At 56.6% G+C, this 15,622-nt stretch overlaps 1 protein-coding gene across 1 annotated transcript in view; it reads left to right on the top strand.

The window, feature by feature from the left end:
- The window catches only part of COL17A1 (collagen, type XVII, alpha 1), a 45,182-nt gene extending 30,172 nt beyond the window's left edge, over nt 1-15,010 (top strand). The window contains exons 32-56 of the mRNA XM_012661771.1: nt 779-805; nt 1,724-1,759; nt 3,557-3,592; nt 3,850-3,930; nt 4,958-4,993; nt 6,472-6,525; nt 6,668-6,709; nt 6,894-6,947; nt 7,592-7,651; nt 7,997-8,023; nt 8,389-8,421; nt 8,507-8,581; nt 8,899-8,949; nt 9,181-9,303; nt 9,931-10,068; nt 10,586-10,654; nt 10,983-11,096; nt 11,666-11,764; nt 11,861-11,971; nt 12,372-12,518; nt 12,807-13,160; nt 13,696-13,833; nt 14,083-14,145; nt 14,297-14,377; nt 14,746-15,010. Of these exons, the coding sequence (XP_012517225.1) occupies nt 779-805; nt 1,724-1,759; nt 3,557-3,592; nt 3,850-3,930; nt 4,958-4,993; nt 6,472-6,525; nt 6,668-6,709; nt 6,894-6,947; nt 7,592-7,651; nt 7,997-8,023; nt 8,389-8,421; nt 8,507-8,581; nt 8,899-8,949; nt 9,181-9,303; nt 9,931-10,068; nt 10,586-10,654; nt 10,983-11,096; nt 11,666-11,764; nt 11,861-11,971; nt 12,372-12,518; nt 12,807-13,160; nt 13,696-13,833; nt 14,083-14,145; nt 14,297-14,377; nt 14,746-14,801 (2,105 nt within the window). The 3' untranslated portion in view covers nt 14,802-15,010. The remainder of the gene's footprint in view (nt 1-778; nt 806-1,723; nt 1,760-3,556; nt 3,593-3,849; nt 3,931-4,957; nt 4,994-6,471; nt 6,526-6,667; nt 6,710-6,893; nt 6,948-7,591; nt 7,652-7,996; nt 8,024-8,388; nt 8,422-8,506; nt 8,582-8,898; nt 8,950-9,180; nt 9,304-9,930; nt 10,069-10,585; nt 10,655-10,982; nt 11,097-11,665; nt 11,765-11,860; nt 11,972-12,371; nt 12,519-12,806; nt 13,161-13,695; nt 13,834-14,082; nt 14,146-14,296; nt 14,378-14,745) is intronic.
- Nucleotides 15,011-15,622: the final 612 nt, after the last annotated feature.

Here is a 15,622-nt window from a genome sequence, read left to right as displayed (position 1 = left end):
ACCCCTCTCCTCTGGCAGCTCAGCAGGGAACTGCCACACTGTTAAGTTGTGCTGTGTGCACAGTGGCTGTGGCCCCTGGTACATCTGAGTTACCAAGTCTGGCAATTTGGAAGAGAAAGATGAATAGCTGAAAGCAAGAAGTTCTAGAAAGGGGCAAGGAGTTCTAGAAAGGGGCAAGGACTCTCTTAAAATCACAGGGTTGGATGTCACCTCAGTATCTTGCTGCTCTGGGCCCTTTGCCTCCTGTCCTCCTCTCCTGGGGCTGTACCTGGACCCTCACCAATACCCACCAGTCCAAGGAGAGAGCCATGGTTAAAGTCTCCACCAAGGCCAAACAAGGGCAGATTTCTCAGGGCTGCAGGAAGAACAAACCAAAACCAGCCAAGAAATCTGAGCAGTCGAGGCAGGTGTCCTGGGGGCCTCTGAGAGCTGGGAGGCCTCTGCCTCCATGGCTGGCGCCAGATGGGAGCTCTAAGGGAATGTGCGAGCACCCTCGGTTCCGGGCTCCCCTCAGATTCTGAAAAGGTCCGTGAACCCACATAGTCTCAGAGCCACCGCCCATTGGAGCAGGGGGTGGCTTCACTGCACAGCCCAAAGAATTGTTCTCCGTCTGGAGCTGGGAGGAGCTTGGAGTCCAGCTGCCCAGTGTGAGGCGTGTCCTGTGCCCATGGTCCCTCCTCTGCCAGGACCACCTGCTGACCCTGCAGGGGAGGGTGTGGCTCCTCAGGGACGGCCCTCAGCCTCTCAGCTCTTCTCTCTTGTGTCTGATTTTCTGCAGGTCTCACTGGACCCCAGGGACCTCAGGGTGAGTCACTGGGTCCCTCCCACCTGCCACACCACCCACATCCTCCTGGGGTGGCCGTTGGCCAGTGCCGTTCCTACAGTCACTAAGAGTTTCTTCTCCCCCAACTCCCCGGCAAACACCCCTTTTCTCTGTGCCTTGAGAAGCACCTTAGGTTGGAAAATTAAGCACAGAACAATCGAGAACACGATTCTAGTAGAAATGAGGTTAGGCATGTGCCAATTCTGCCTGCGCCCTGTTCCCCTCTGGTGTAAGAATCCCGAGAGGAGGTCCCGAGCCTACCGGGGAGCTCCGTTAGCCCCACAGAGGCCCGTGGTCCCCACTGGCAGGGCAGGGCATGGGCGCTCACCCCCATTTGGGAGGGCCCAGTTTCTCTGGGACAGTCTCCGTGTTAAAGCCTGTCCTTAGTTGGAGCGGTGTGGCCCCATCTGGATTTGAGAAATTGTCATCACACCCAGCCCCTCATTTCCTGAAGGAAATTAGGCAAAGACTTAAAATGAAATCAAACTACAGACCCCCCACCGTTGGACACACAGTGGCATCCTTCAAATGCTCTCAGGGGACAGTTCAGTAGATCAAGGCAGGAAGGTGGTGCCGCACTGGGCGCAGACAACTGGACCCTACTCTGCAGGCCCCAGGGGGTTATGACCCGTGGGCCTGGAATCCCCCCAAAGCTGAGCCCCTGGGCTTCTGCCTGCCCCAAGCCCAGCTGTTACGCCACTTGCCAGAGAGGGACAAGGGCTCAGAGCAAGACGCTCTCCAGGGGCGGCCTGGGCTAAGGTGGAAGCAGAGCCGGCGGGTCTCAGGGTTTCATCCGGCAGCTGTGGCTGTGCTGGGTGACAGAGTAGAGGTCACCACCCACGGGGGTCTGGAATTGCCAGGCCTTCGTTATTCTGACTGACTTGTTTCGAATCACATCAGGACTTCCTGGTACCCCCGGCCGACCAGGGACTAAAGGTAAGTGAATTTCCAAATGAGGTATCCTTTCTTTTCACTAGCCGTTTTTGCAGGAAGGGAGGCACTGGCGGGAGGGAGGCCCCTCTCTGGCAGGAGCCTGGATCAACAGTGGCATCTAGTGGCTCCAGCAAAAGGCTGTGAGTTGGGTGCCGGGGAACTTGTGCTGAGTGACGGAAGCCTGAACCCCCAAACCCGACCTCACCCCACGCTCCTCCCCACCCCACACCCTGAGACCCGCTTTGATACCGGATGTCTCCAGGCCATTGTTGCAGGAGGACCTGGAAAGGTGCTGCCTTTCCATCCCCTGGCTTGCCTCTAAAACGCCCCCATTATAGCTTGGTCCCCACCAACGTGTCTCTTCTCCGGGGACAGGAACCCTTATCATTCACACAGGCCTTGATGTGACTGAGTACACCAGACCCTTCCTGAGAGGCGGCTGGAATATGGGCCGAGAGGGGTGCTAAGTGCTACTAAGAGGGCAAGTCCAAGTGCTAAGGGGAAATAATCCGTAGGGTGGTCTGGTGGGGCAGCGTGGTGACACTCTTGTCCAGTTCTGCCCCTCAGACCCTAACCCTGAGCAAGTCCAGGGATACGCAATGCTCAGGGATGGTCTTTCTCCTTCTGTCCCTGCAACCTCATGCTCCTGAACCCGACACACTGTGGAGCCATGCTCTGTCGTGAGCAGTCACTGCCACCCTCGATGGGACCCTAAAATAACTACCTTCCAGAAACTATTTCCAATGACCGGTTGGGCCAAGGAGTTCTTTAGGGATAAGTAAATGTAATTCCAAAATAATGATGACCGAGTTCATATATCCCAGGAGGAAAAATCTCTGCATCCATAAATCTAGTCATGGGTGGACGGTACCTTTAATAGAGTCTTGTGGGTTTGGGGATTCCTGAGGGTTCTCCAGGGCCCATGACTTCCTGTCCAAGGCAGACTTCAGACCCTCCCTGGACAATGTGCACAAGAATGGACGTTGTACCTAATGTTGGATTATGTCCAACAAGACAAACTCCAGGGCTTTCTCCTATCTTGGCCTTGACCTGGGACTGGAGGTAGTGATCAGAGACCACCCCTCTGCTGCTCCCAAGGGGAAATTCAGTATCATCCTTTCATCATGTGAATGATTTCTTTGCTCACAGACCTTGGGAAGTGAAAAAAGTGGCCCCTAAAGGATGATTTCCCTAAGCCAGTTCCAAATTGTTAGTTCTGAGAGAGGCATTCAGTGGTTGGTAAGTTTGGGAACGTGTGAGTCCAATGTCCTCTTTTCGGAAGTCCTCCATGCACATTTGCGTTTCCAATGCTCTGGCAGAAGACTGCTAACCTGCATATAACTCACCATTTCCCAGACTTACCAAGCACAGAGTGCCCTTTAAGTTCTGCACAGCCCCTACAACTGTCCCAAGGAACACTGTGGGAACCCTGCTCTACCTTGGGGCTCACTACTCCTGTCTCTTGACCTTCGGATGATTTTCCCACCTAGGGAAATTCCCAGGCAGAGGAGATGGAATGTGGGAGCATGAGAGGCTCTCAGGCTGGCCTTATTCTGGCCTCACTGAAAGGCAAACCCTCCCACATGCCCCAGTGCAGCCCCGGCTCTGGCAAAGATGGATGAGAAACCCATGCTTAATGCATCCTGCACGCTCGCCTGCAGTTCATTAAAATGCCTTTAGCCCGAGAGTGAGAGGCCCCGGGGGTGGGTCTCAAATGCAATCAGAAGCCTTGAAAATAATTTATGGAGCCACTAATTGATCCTGGGAACATCCACTCTCTTCCTCTTCCTCCCCTCCCAGGTGAACCGGGAGCGCCAGGCAAGATCGTGACTTCAGGTAGGCAGGTTTGGGAGGGACCCTCCTTGTGTCTTTCTCTCTGGCTGTGCCCTCCAAGAAGTGCCAGTCTGCAGGCGTGGTGCTCTGGACAGGATGTGGCTGTGAGCTCTTTGGATTAGCAGCGAGGGGAAGGGGGGAAGTTTAGCTGTGAGGAGAGGAAGAAACTCGAGCTTGCACAGCCCACAGCCTGGCTTGGGTCCCAGCACCTCTGAGCAAGAAGAACGGGGCTCAGTGTTCCACGTGCCTTCTGTTTGCAGAGGGGTCATCAACGCTCACTGTCCCAGGCCCCCCGGGACCTCCTGGAGCCATGGGACCCCCGGGACCTCCAGGTGCCCCAGGTCAGTCCATTCTTTTGCTTTGCCCCAAATCCGCAGCAGGCCTCGGCTGCATTGACTCTAGCCGTGTTTGCTCAAGTGCCAAAACCCAGGGCGGGAATGTGGGAGAGAGAGTAAAGAGTTTGGCCTGAGAAAAACAAACTCTTGTCATCTGAGAAAATGAGGTAGGTCAGTTACCCTACCTCACCATGGAGGAGGCCAACGCTGCCCTCAGATTCACAGGTAGGAAGGTGGAGGCTCACTGCCAGGAAGCAACCAGGCAAGGATTTGCCCCAGATGGTCCCAGAGCCTATGACCAGGCAGAACACTTGGGCCCTTTGTTTCCTCTTGGAAAACAATTTGATAATACGCATCAAGGGCAACAAAAATGCTAGGAATCTATTAGGAGAAAATATCCCCACATTGTCCAACAATGATGGGATGGTGACAAAAATATGAAGACTTCAGAAGAACGTTGTTAGGAGATAACAGTATCATTTAAAGAGCAGGGGACTCAATAGTGCCTGCTCTGAGGGTGCTAGTATATTTTTACAAGATACAAAAAACATGCTGGAAGGAAATAAGACAAAATATTCACAAGTTAAAGAATTACAGGCAATTTTTTTTTCTATTTTTCCAAAATGTCTGTTATTTTGTTTTATATATATATATATATCTTAATTATTTAAACTTTTTATATACAAATGAAGTACACAACTTAACACAAACAGTGTATGCACCAGCCTTCCCTGCTGATCAGTTCCAGTGAGAGGGAGGACACTGAGGGAACACAGAAGTCCCCAACCATTAAAGGACAACGCCAGAGAGGGCAGCCCTGCCCACCCACGGGTCCCAGGACCCATCAGAGATGTTCTCACCAAGCTGGACCCAGGGCTGCTCTCAAATTCAAATAAGCAAGTTGGCTTCCCTGGGCCACTGTTTCATGCCTTGTGAGGAATGATGTGTGTGCTCAGGCGACTGCCCTTTCTTCACTGGTTCCTGTGACCCTAGAGGTCTGACTTAGCCTTTTCTTCCCCAACCCCATTTCCAGGCCCTGCTGGCCCAGCTGGTCTCCCAGGACAGCAAGGTATGTCACATCCTGAAAGAACGCATGGCTCTGGGCTCAGCGAGGAGGACTTTCCTCCCCCCGGGATTGGGGGGGTGGACTGGGGCCCCTGTGTTTTAGATGGAGTGAGACCTGTGTTTTGGAAAGGGAGGCTGGGGTGGCCAGGGCTTTTCACCAGGAGCCTTGCAAGGCCTCAGCTGCCAGGGGAGACACTTCCCCTCTCCCACTCCCATGTTTCCCAGAAGGTCCTCGGGACAGGGAGATGGAGATTGAGGCTCCGTGGCCCCCTGGTCAGGGTCAAGCTACTTTCACAGGCCTCGGGCCTTTTGTGACAGACCTTGATAATCCTGCCATCATTCCGCTCTCCAGCGATTTATCCGAACGGCAAAACAGGCTTGGGAAGAGCAGGCCAAGTTCCTCCTGGGGGGCTCTGGCCACCGACTCGCCCGTGGTCAACGCCTGGGCCCCGCCCCCTCCGCTGAGCCCCGCCCCTCCCCTCGGCCCCGCCCCCCACAAGGCACCAGGCCGGCTCCTGAGGGGAAGCAGGAACCGGTTGCTGCAGGCAGCGCCCACCCCAACTCTGTGTCCTCCCGACAGGCCCGCGAGGGGAGCGAGGACTTGCCGGCGAATCGTTCCTGGCTAGTAGCAGCTCCATCTCCGAGGTCCTCTCCGCCCGTGAGTGGCACCATTCTCCCGGGCGGGTGGCGCTGGGGGGAGCGCACTCGGGGCCTGTGGCAGCGGCACCAGCGGGTCATCCCCGACGGGAGGGTGTGAGGATGAGCAGCCCTCCGAAAGTGAAGGCCGAAAGGAGCAGCAGGGTTTCATCTGGGGTGGGAGGGCGAGTGCTGAGCGTGGGGCAGCTGCGGAGGGCAGACTGGGCCTTGAAAGTGCGGGCCTGGCTGGCCTGCAGCCCTGGCTCAAAGAGAGCAGTGACAGGGGTCCGTGGGGACGGCTGACTCCCGGTCCTGCTCACAGAGCTGTTCAAAGAGCCCAGGTGGAGATGCGCTGGGTCTCCACCCGGACACCTGGAGTGCCAGAGGGCAAAGACGACAGCCTCACGTGGTCCCGCGCCTGCTGTGCGCTCTGGTGGTGTCGGGGCTTAGCATTCAGCGGTGTCTCACTGAGTCTTCACTTCACCCCTGCGATGTGGGACTCATTGCCCCTGGTTTACAGAGGCGGAAACTGAATCTGAAAGAGGTTAAGAACTTGCCCAAAGTCACCAGCTAGATGTGTCAGAGTCGGGGTTTGAACCCAGGCTCTCTGACACCCAAGCCCAGGTTCTTAGCCGTCATCCCATATGCCCTCATCAGCTGTCAGGGAGCTTGACTGCAGCCCCGCCCTGCCTCTGAGTGAGGGGCGGCCTTAGCAGATGGGGTGCTGGAGGGTCCCGTGCCACGACGCAGGGTGCCTGGGACGGTCAGACCTGCTGAGAGGTGGAAGTACAGCAGAGAACCGCCTCCTGACAGCTTTTGCTCATTTCTGTTTTCTTCTCTCTACAGAAGGTCTTGATTTACGAGGTCCCCCAGGCCCACCTGGGCCACGTGGGCCACCAGGTGAGCATCTCAGGGATCTTTGGAAGGTGGGGCGTCTTGGGGCACAGGGAACAGCACTTGGTGAGGAAGCCAAGGTCCTGCTCCCAGGTACAATGTCAGCTCCCTGAGCCCAGCGTCGCCTCTCCCACACTCTCTTCCGCAGGGCCTTCCATCCCAGGCCCACCAGGACCCCGAGGCCCACCAGGTGCGAGCGGGGCTCCCTGCTGGGAGGTGGGAGGGGGAGGTGAGGGGTGGGCAACAATGGGACCTGGAGCCCAGGCCACGCTGGGCTGACTCTTAGGAAAGAGTTTCCCCGCCCCGTCCTGCTGGGCAGAGGGTTCCTTGCCCTGCTCTTGGCACTAATAAGTTTCGGGGGTCCTCTTTTCTAGGGGAAGGCTTGCCAGGCCCACCGGGCCCACCAGGATCTTTCCTGACTGAGTCAGGTAATGTTGGGGAGTCAAATTACACCTGTTCTCCACCTCAGCCCTCGCCCTGGCACGGGCTGTGGTCGCAGATGTGGTCTTCCTGGCCTACTCACCATGCTCCCTTCTCCTGACTTTCCATGGGGGCACATGTGTGTGATCTTCCTGCTACCTGCTGCTCCCGGGGGAGTAAACCATGGCAACCCAACCACCCTGGCAGCCTGGCCTGAGGGAGGGAGCCAGCTCTGCGCTTGGGGAGTTTCTGGACTGACTGGGGAGACCTGGTTCCTGTTCTCTGGGAGCCCAGGTCTGATAAAGCAGACAGGACACATGCACATGAAATGAGATAAATGCTGGCAATGCAACATGGAAACTTACGGACATCACTGTAGAGCAAACAGTAGGCCAGAACTTGTCCCTAGAGGAATTCATCCATCTATTCATCCATCCACCCATCCATCCCTAACCATCCATCTAGTCATCTGTTCATTCATCCATCCACCCATTCATTTATTTTTATATCCAGCCTCCCAACCATCCAACCACCCATCCATCCACCCACTCAACAAGTACTGATTAAGCATCTACAGTGAGCCAAGTGCTGTGCTAGGTGCTGCTCACAAACATCACTGCATCCACACTCAAACTATTTCTTTCCTCTGCAGAAACCTTCTTCTCTGGCCCCCCAGGCCCACCTGGCCCTCCAGGCCCCAAGGGAGACCAAGGTGAGAAAGTATCTCAGGGAGCCCAGAAGCCACTGTGTCCCCCGCTCACCCACCTGTCAGCCAGGAGAGCTGGGATGAGGCTGATGAGCTGGGGCATTTCTTCCTCCTCCTGCCATGTCCCATTAGGGGCTCAGCAGCTGGAGCATGGGGTGGGGGTGGGGCACAGTGGTCAGAAACTCTGCACAGAATTCCTGCCCTGCATTGCCTGGTGGAAGGAGAGGCACAAGGAGCCCCTAGTACTGTGTCTGCTCCAGCACGGAGCCCCCGTCCCCTCCTCTGTGGGCCTGTGGAAGTCACAACTCCTGGTTAGTACCTGTCTCACGGTTCTCTGCTTCCTTCCCTCAGGTCCCCCAGGCCCCCGAGGACACCAAGGTACAGTAGAGCTGGCATCAAACAAAACCTGGGGGAGGAGTGGGGGGTGGCAAAAGTTGACCTTCGAAAAGCTTTGAGCTTATTGGAAATGCGTTTGGTCCAAATGAGCGTGGGGGGTCGGAGTGTGTCTCTGTGAGTGGTTGAATGTTTATGTGCCTGTGTGTGGTCGAGTGTGTGTGTATGTGTGTGTGTGCGTGGTTGAGTGTGTGTGTGTGTGTGTGTGTGTGTGTGGCTGTGTAGCAGCCCTAGGTACTGCCCAAAGGGCCACGCAGCCCCACCAGCCACGGATCTTGGCGAGTCTCTAGGGGTGGTGTTGGGGGCGGGTGAGGAAATTGAGACTGACTGTCCCTCTCTCGGTTCCTCAGGCGAACAGGGCCTCCCAGGGTTCTCGACTTCAGGTAAGGGCTGAGCCCCGCCCCGTTCTGGCTGCAGCCAGAGCCTCTCCCACCCTGGCTGACGGCTCTGTGTGTTGTTGGCTTCCAGGGTCCAGTTCTCTCGGACTCAACCTGCAGGGACCACCAGGTCCACCTGGCCCCCAGGGCCCCAAAGGGGACAAAGGTCAGTGAGGGAGCAGCCAGGAAGAGTCAGGGCAGGCCTGGCACCCAGAGCCCAGAGCCCGAGAAGGCAGCAGCGCTGTTGCTGCTGAAGGCTTGGGAGAGAGAAGAGGCTGGAGGAAGGAGAGGCCAGAGGGAGGGAGGGGCCAGCGTGTGGACACGCAGTCTCTGTGCACAGGGCTCTGTGGTGTCATTGCAGGAATGCGACCAGGAGTCGTGGGATGATTGTTGAGCCACACACTAATGAGTGTGGCTGGGCTTAACCAGGGAAGGCTTCCTGGAGGAGGTGATACAAACAGGGCTTCTTGTTTTGGATTCCAGGTGATCCTGGTGTCCCAGGAGCTCCTGGCATTGCTGGTGGTCCCTCTCAAGGTAAGAACCAAAGGTGACCAAAGTTCCTCTCCCCAGCTCTGCCCCTTTCAGATAGTGGCTGCCATAGGCACTCCTTTCCTCTCTTCTCAGGGACCCTTCTCTTTGCCATGGTCCCATATTTCCCCCTGAGAGAGACCATTCCTCCTCAGACTATGGAAGCAATGCCTGGGTCCCTGTGTGTCTGGTCCTGGGCTGGAGAAGCCAGCTCAGGCTGCTTTCTCTTTCCTGCAGGAGGGTCATCGAGCACCACGTACATGCAGGGCCCACCCGGCCCCCCAGGGCCGCCGGGGGCTCCAGGATCCATCAGCAGCTCTGGCCAGGAGATTCAGCAGTACATCTCTGAGTACATGCAGAGTGAGTGGCCGGCCACCCAGCCTTGTAGGCCTTGTAGGGCAGTGGGAGTATGTGAGTGAGTATGTGAGTGTGTGTGTGAGAGAGAGAGAGAGGGAGAGAGAGAGAGGAGGGGTGTGTGTGCGTGTATGTGTGTGTTGGGGAAACAGTCTGTGCAGCCAGGCCCGGGTCTTCTACCCCTGGAGCCAGGCCTGTAGACTGGGAGCCCCCAAATACCGGCCTCAAAGCCGCCCACCCAGCCTCGTCCTTACCCCCCACACACCGGGGAAGGGTGGCTGGCACACTCACACGCTCACCCGTGTGCGCACACACACAGTCACACACGTGCACTCTCCCACCTCATGCCTGCACGTGGATCATTTGTCAAATGGGTGGCTGAACCAGAGTCTTGTTGGACCACAGCCCCCACGGACCACCTGAACCTGACCCAGTACAGGCTTCTGCCTCAGTTTCTACATCTGTGACAAGGGGAAAGACAACAAGAAGAGTCTAGGCTCCCTGCTGGCCCTGCTTTGGGCCCGTGCATGGGGGGCCGGCCAGGCATTTCATCACGTGCTCCAGGTCACCTCTGTGGGGAGGACCTGTCCTCTTGGGGACAGGCTTGACTGTGCTTTATTCCTTTGTTGGCAGGTGACAGTATCAGATCTTACCTGTCTGGAGTTCAGGGTCCCCCAGGCCCACCTGGTCCCCCAGGGCCTGTCACCACCATCACAGGCGAGACTTTCAACTACTCGGAGCTGGCCAGCCAGGTCGTGAGCTACCTACAGAGTGAGCGTCTCCCACACCCTGGACGTGGGCACCTTCCTCCGCAGGGGCCACTTTTGCGTCCAGAGCCTCCTCTCTTGATTTGCTGCTCTCTTTGCCCTTCTCCTGAATATGATTTTTAATTCTGCATTCATAATAATCAGGCCACTGGGACACGGCTTCAGCAGGGCTTGTTCAGGTTAAGAACACATGGGAGAGCCGTGCTGAGTGAGCCTCCTGCACTTGGCTAACGTGCTCCTAACTGTGGCACATCTTACCTGTCATGAGGACAGAGCCTTCAGGTCAGCAGTATCTGGTAGGAGTTAGGCTAATGCATATTCTCGAAAACAAACTGCATTTTCTTACCAAAACAAACAACTTTTGACCTTTTCATGCTTTCAAAATAGCTTCATAATGCCCCCATTCATTTGTTTCCCCCAAAGAGAAATGGCTAGTTGACTGAGTCCTTCAGATTCTGGAATAAGGAGGGCTTTGCTCCAGTACCCGCTGCGCAGGTAACCTGGGGTTTTCTTCCTGGCAGCTTCAGGGTACAGCGTCAGCCGGTCCTCCACCTCCATCTCTTCTGAAGACATCCTGGCCGCGCTGCAGCGTGAGTGCCTGCGGTGGGCTCGAGGGTGGGACCATCTTTGTTCTCTGCTGACCTCACTTGTCAGGCTGCAAGTGGGAGGCAGTCCCCGGGGTGAGGAGCCACTTGGCTCTGATCTGCTGGCTGAGTCAGAAACTGACAGGAAAGGGGACAGCAAATCTCCCTGACCCTAATGCCAGGCAAGCAGGCTGTGCCCCTTCAGGAGCCTGGCCAGTGTGGGCCTGAGAACCCAGAACTCCCAAATGGCCCTTGGGAGCCAGTCTGTGCAGGGGGTAGGCTGGGACGCCTGCGGTCTGGGTGGGTCCATGCTAGTACATCCTCTCCTCTCCAGGGGATGACGTGCGCCAGTACCTACGTCAGCAGCTGATGGGGGCCAGTGGGGACGGGTCCCTCCTGTCTTTGGACTACACAGAGCTCAGCAGCCGCATTCTCAGCTACATGTCAAGTGAGTGTCTGCCGCCTGGCCTGCCGTCTGCAGGCAGGATGGGCAGGAGGGGCGGTCAGGAGGGGCCTGGGATGAGGACTCAGTGCTGGGCTTCGTTGAAGTGGCCCCATTGACCTGCCAGGCTCCAGACCAGCAAAGTGAGCGGCGTTCCAAGCTATTCAAACCTGTGACTCCAGAGCAGGTCAGGGAGCGTGGCGAACAAAGCCAAAACCAGTGTCTGGGGCTCTGACCTTCGTGGAGTCCACACGTGACTCTCTCGTGCACACACTTCCATGCACACACCCCCCCCACACTCACACACTCTCCTGTGCATGCAGCAGCAGGATGACGCGGATGGGCAGCCTTGACCTGCGCTGTTCTCGGCCCCTCCTCCCCCTGTGTCGTAGCTGAGATGGTGTCTCTGCAGTATTCCTCTCCACCTCTCTCTTCCCGCCACCCCCTCTCTGCCCCCTTCCGCAGACCCTACTTCCGTCCAGATCCCTCCCGTGTGTGACCTCCTCTCCGACAGGCTTCTGTCTGCCTTCCCCTGCCTGATCCGAATCCACCATAGCTTGGGATTCTCTCCCCAGGTTCTGGGATCAGCATCGGGCTCCCTGGGCCCCCCGGGCCCCCGGGCCCCCCTGGCCTGCCAGGAACATCCTATGAGGAGCTCCTCTCCTTGCTCCGAGGTGAGGCTGAGCAGGGGATGTCTGTCCAGGTGGTCGGGAGGAGGCAGAGCGCCTGGTGCAGGCCAGAACTGACTCCCTGCCCTCCCTGTGTCTCAGGGTCCGAATTCAGAGGCATCGTTGGACCCCCAGGACCCCCAGGGCCACCAGGGATCCCTGGCAATGTGTGGTCCAGCATCAGCATGGAGGACCTCTCATCTTACTTGCATAGTAGGGCGCTGGGGAGCGAGGATGAGGAGGGCAGAGGGCAGCCATGGAGAGTTAGATCAGTGCACCTCGCCAAGGGCTCCTGGAGGAGTGAGGAGAGACAGCACCCCCAAGTGAAGCCTAGCCTGCGATTAGGGCTAAACCGGGGCTCCACCTCCCAGTGACAGAAGGGCTGGGAGGAGGCGACAGGATTTGGGTTGAATGAGGCTCAGACTTGGGAGTGGGAGGGCCCAAGGGATGAGCCATTGCTGGAAGGTGCCAGCACGTGGGCCCCGCCCCTCACGGGGGGTGGGCAGCTTCAACGCCACCTTCCAAGAGGGACCCACATCGGGCCTGGGGCCCTGGCTGAGTTCAGCTCCCCCCGCAGCATGGCTCTGACCCTTCTTTCCCTTTCCTTGCTCAGCTGCCGGCTTGTCATCCATCCCAGGCCCTCCAGGCCCTCCTGGTCCCCCGGGTCCTCGAGGCCCCCAGGGTGTCTCGGGAGCTCTGGCAACCTATGCGACTGAGAACAGCGACAGCTTCCGGAGCGAGCTGATCAGCTACCTCACGAGTAGGTGCCCTGACATTGGGTCCCTCCATCCCTCCCCAGACCTCGCCCTTCCTGGTCGGTGGGGCAGCAAGGCGCTTGAAGGAACCGGGAGGCCTGGTGCAAGAGAGCCTGGGGTCGGCATAAGCCCGGTTTCTTGCTGACCAGCATTCTCCTGCGCGTGTGCGAGGGCCCTGACGTTCACTTCTGGTTGCTCAGAGGTGTTGAGACCCTGGGAGAGACCCTCTAACTCCCCAGTCTTTCTTTCCACCGAGATCTGAGCTCCCACTCACACAGCTCCCCACCTGGCAGGTCCTGACGTGCGCAGCTTCATTGTTGGCCCCCCAGGTCCCCCGGGGCCACAGGGACCACCAGGGGACAGCCGCCTCCTGTCCATGGATGACTTCTACCGTCGGATGAGCAGCTCCTCCTCACACAGCTTGTCCTCCAGCCGGGGCGGCTCCTACACCTCTTCCATGGGCCTGGGAGGAGCTGGGGGAGGCACCCTGGGCGAAGGGGCAGCCTTTGGTGGGGCCGGAGACGGAGGCTATGGGGCAGCGGCAGGAGGTGGCATGTATGGTGGTGAAGGTGGGCCATTCGCGGCTGGCTTCGCTGGAGGGCTGGATTACAATGAGCTGGCTGTTCGGGTGTCGGAGAGCCTGCAGCGTAAGTAGGGACGTTTCGGCCTGGGTGCTGGGGGGAGCATGTGGGCATTTCCAGAGACTGGCCCTCTCGTGTTTGGAGCACCCAGGCTGTGAAGACAGCAGTGCTGGAGTCAGATGGGCAGGGACTGAAGACAGGAGGCCCCATCCTAGTTCTCAGCCCACTCAGCTCAAAGGGCCCCTGTGCTGGAAACTAAGCTGCAAGGAACAGCACACAGGGGTCTCTGTGCTTTGCTTCCCCAACACCGAACCTGCCCTGGGTCTCAGAAGAGTCGTTAGGACCATGCTAGTCTTCTGGCGGGGCTGAGGGAAGGATGTCGGCTAAGAAGTCCTTTCGTTCTGTAGTTCATCAGCACAGTTACACGTGCCTTTGCCGAGGGCCCGCAGCGGGCAGACACCTGTGCCAGTCACATGGGCATACAAAGGAAGTGAGCAAGGCTGTTCCCTTGCTGGGAGTGTCACTACTCTGGGGGCACTGCCTACTGAAGAGGGTGCCGGGCAACCCCTGCTTCCTGCACCCACGCTCTGGTGTTTTACAGGTCAGGGCCTGCTGCAAGGGATGGCCTACACTGTCCAGGGCCCACCAGGCCAGCCTGGGCCCCAGGGGCCGCCTGGCATCAGCAAGGTCTTCTCTGCTTACAGCAACGTGACCTCGGACCTCATGGACTTCTTCCGAAGTAAGGGCATCCAGTTGCTCTCGCAGCATCTGACTCACCGCAGTCTCACACGGGGCCTGCTCCAGAGACAACAGTCTCAGGAAAAACTTCCAGTTATTAACACTTGAGATGCTGAAAACTGAATAAATTCCAAACTTTGTTTCCTCTTACAAGACCAAACGCCATCACTATCTATCTGTCTGTGTTACTTTGACCTCCCAAGCTTCAGGGTGACCTCTAGTCTAAGGCCAGTTTTTCTCTCCCTTGTAGCTTATGGAGCCATTCCAGGACCCCCTGGGCAGAAGGGAGAGGTGGGCTCCCCAGGACCCAAAGGTAAGTGGTGGCAGGAAGCCAGCCCCCACGATCCTACGTAACAGTGACCTCTTGCCGAAAAGCAGCTCCCTTGCTGGTGCTACCCTGGCTCCCTGGTCCTCAGTCCCCACACTTATGCATCACTTAGTCATGTCCCCGTCTGTCCTTCTAGGTGACAGGGGCCCTGCTGGACCACCAGGTCATCCTGGGCCACCCGGCCCTCGAGGGCACAAGGGAGAAAAAGGAGACAAAGGTAAGCCCTGGCTGCTGTGGGTCCTGAGTACTGCCAGGCAGGTGCTCTGTAGAAAAGCGAGTTATTTGTTCCAGAGCAAGCCTGAGAAATTCAGACAAATGCCAATCACTGAAGGCAGACGCTGCCAAGAACATAATTTGCATAACAATCACACTCAAAATGAGGGAGAAAGGAAGGACAGCGCCAAGGCAGGGAAGAAAAGGAGAACCCAGCTGGTGATGAAAGGGGGTGATGTAAATAAACTGAGTCTTTATAAAAGCTTTAACCTTTGAAACCATCTTTATAGGGGTCACAGTTGCAGTAATTGCCCAGGCTAAGGTCCCCACAGACCACAGATATTTTTAAACTTTCTACTCATCTTCTTTCAGGTGACCAAGTCTATGTTGGGCGGAGAAGGAGGAGGAGTATCGCCATCAAGCCATGAGCAAGCTTTGGTGGGACAACCCCCTGGACCAGTTCTCAATGCATATGACACTTAGGTCAAATGTCTCCAGAGGGCGAAAGCTGGAGTCTGTCAATGTCCTACTGAGACAGCATAGCCAAATAGTCACCTAGCAACACTTGTTTTAGTCTGAACAAAATATACATGTATAGAACTCAGTCAAAGATACACAATCTGAAACAGCTTCATTGGCTAGACTTTAAGAATAGTTGCAGTGTTTTAAAATGAGACTAGCTTCTCTTTTATCTAGACCTGAGCTCCCTGGCTTCTGTAATACTTAATACAAGCCCCAACCTAGGAGAGCCAGCTACATAAAAGTTGGCTCAGGAGTCTTAGAGCTTTGCCTAAATATGAGCCCAGAAGATGGAAGACGGGAATGGGGTACCTTCCTGGAGGTGACCCTTGATGGGGGTGTGTTCTGGTAACTGCTGCAAGGCTGTGCTGTCAGCTCCTTCCTCCCCTGTTCATTCTGCATTCTCTGGTCACAGAAAAGAGTTGGCTAAGAAGTGACTCTTGCAACTGAAAAACTTAAGAAATTCACTTCCCCTGCAGGAGGTGACAGGGTTTCTAATAGTTATCATAGTCTAGATGTATAGCATATTCCCACTTGCTTAGAAGTCTAATTGTAGCTATGATCTGTCCATAGGTCCATGCTAGAGTTCATAGATACGTTATACTGAACTAGGCCACGGCAAATAGGAAAAGGGTGAGGGGCAATGGGCAAGGAAGGGGGAGGGGACAGAATACCTGATGCTGGGGACAGATGGCTTCGAGATGTCACCCTCTGTTCTGCACTCAGGAAA

This window comes from Propithecus coquereli, unplaced genomic scaffold, assembly GCF_000956105.1.
Source record: "Propithecus coquereli isolate 6110/MARCELLA unplaced genomic scaffold, Pcoq_1.0 Scaffold73, whole genome shotgun sequence".
Lineage (NCBI taxonomy): Eukaryota > Metazoa > Chordata > Mammalia > Primates > Indriidae > Propithecus > Propithecus coquereli.
This window is presented reverse-complemented; position numbering and strand designations above follow the sequence as displayed.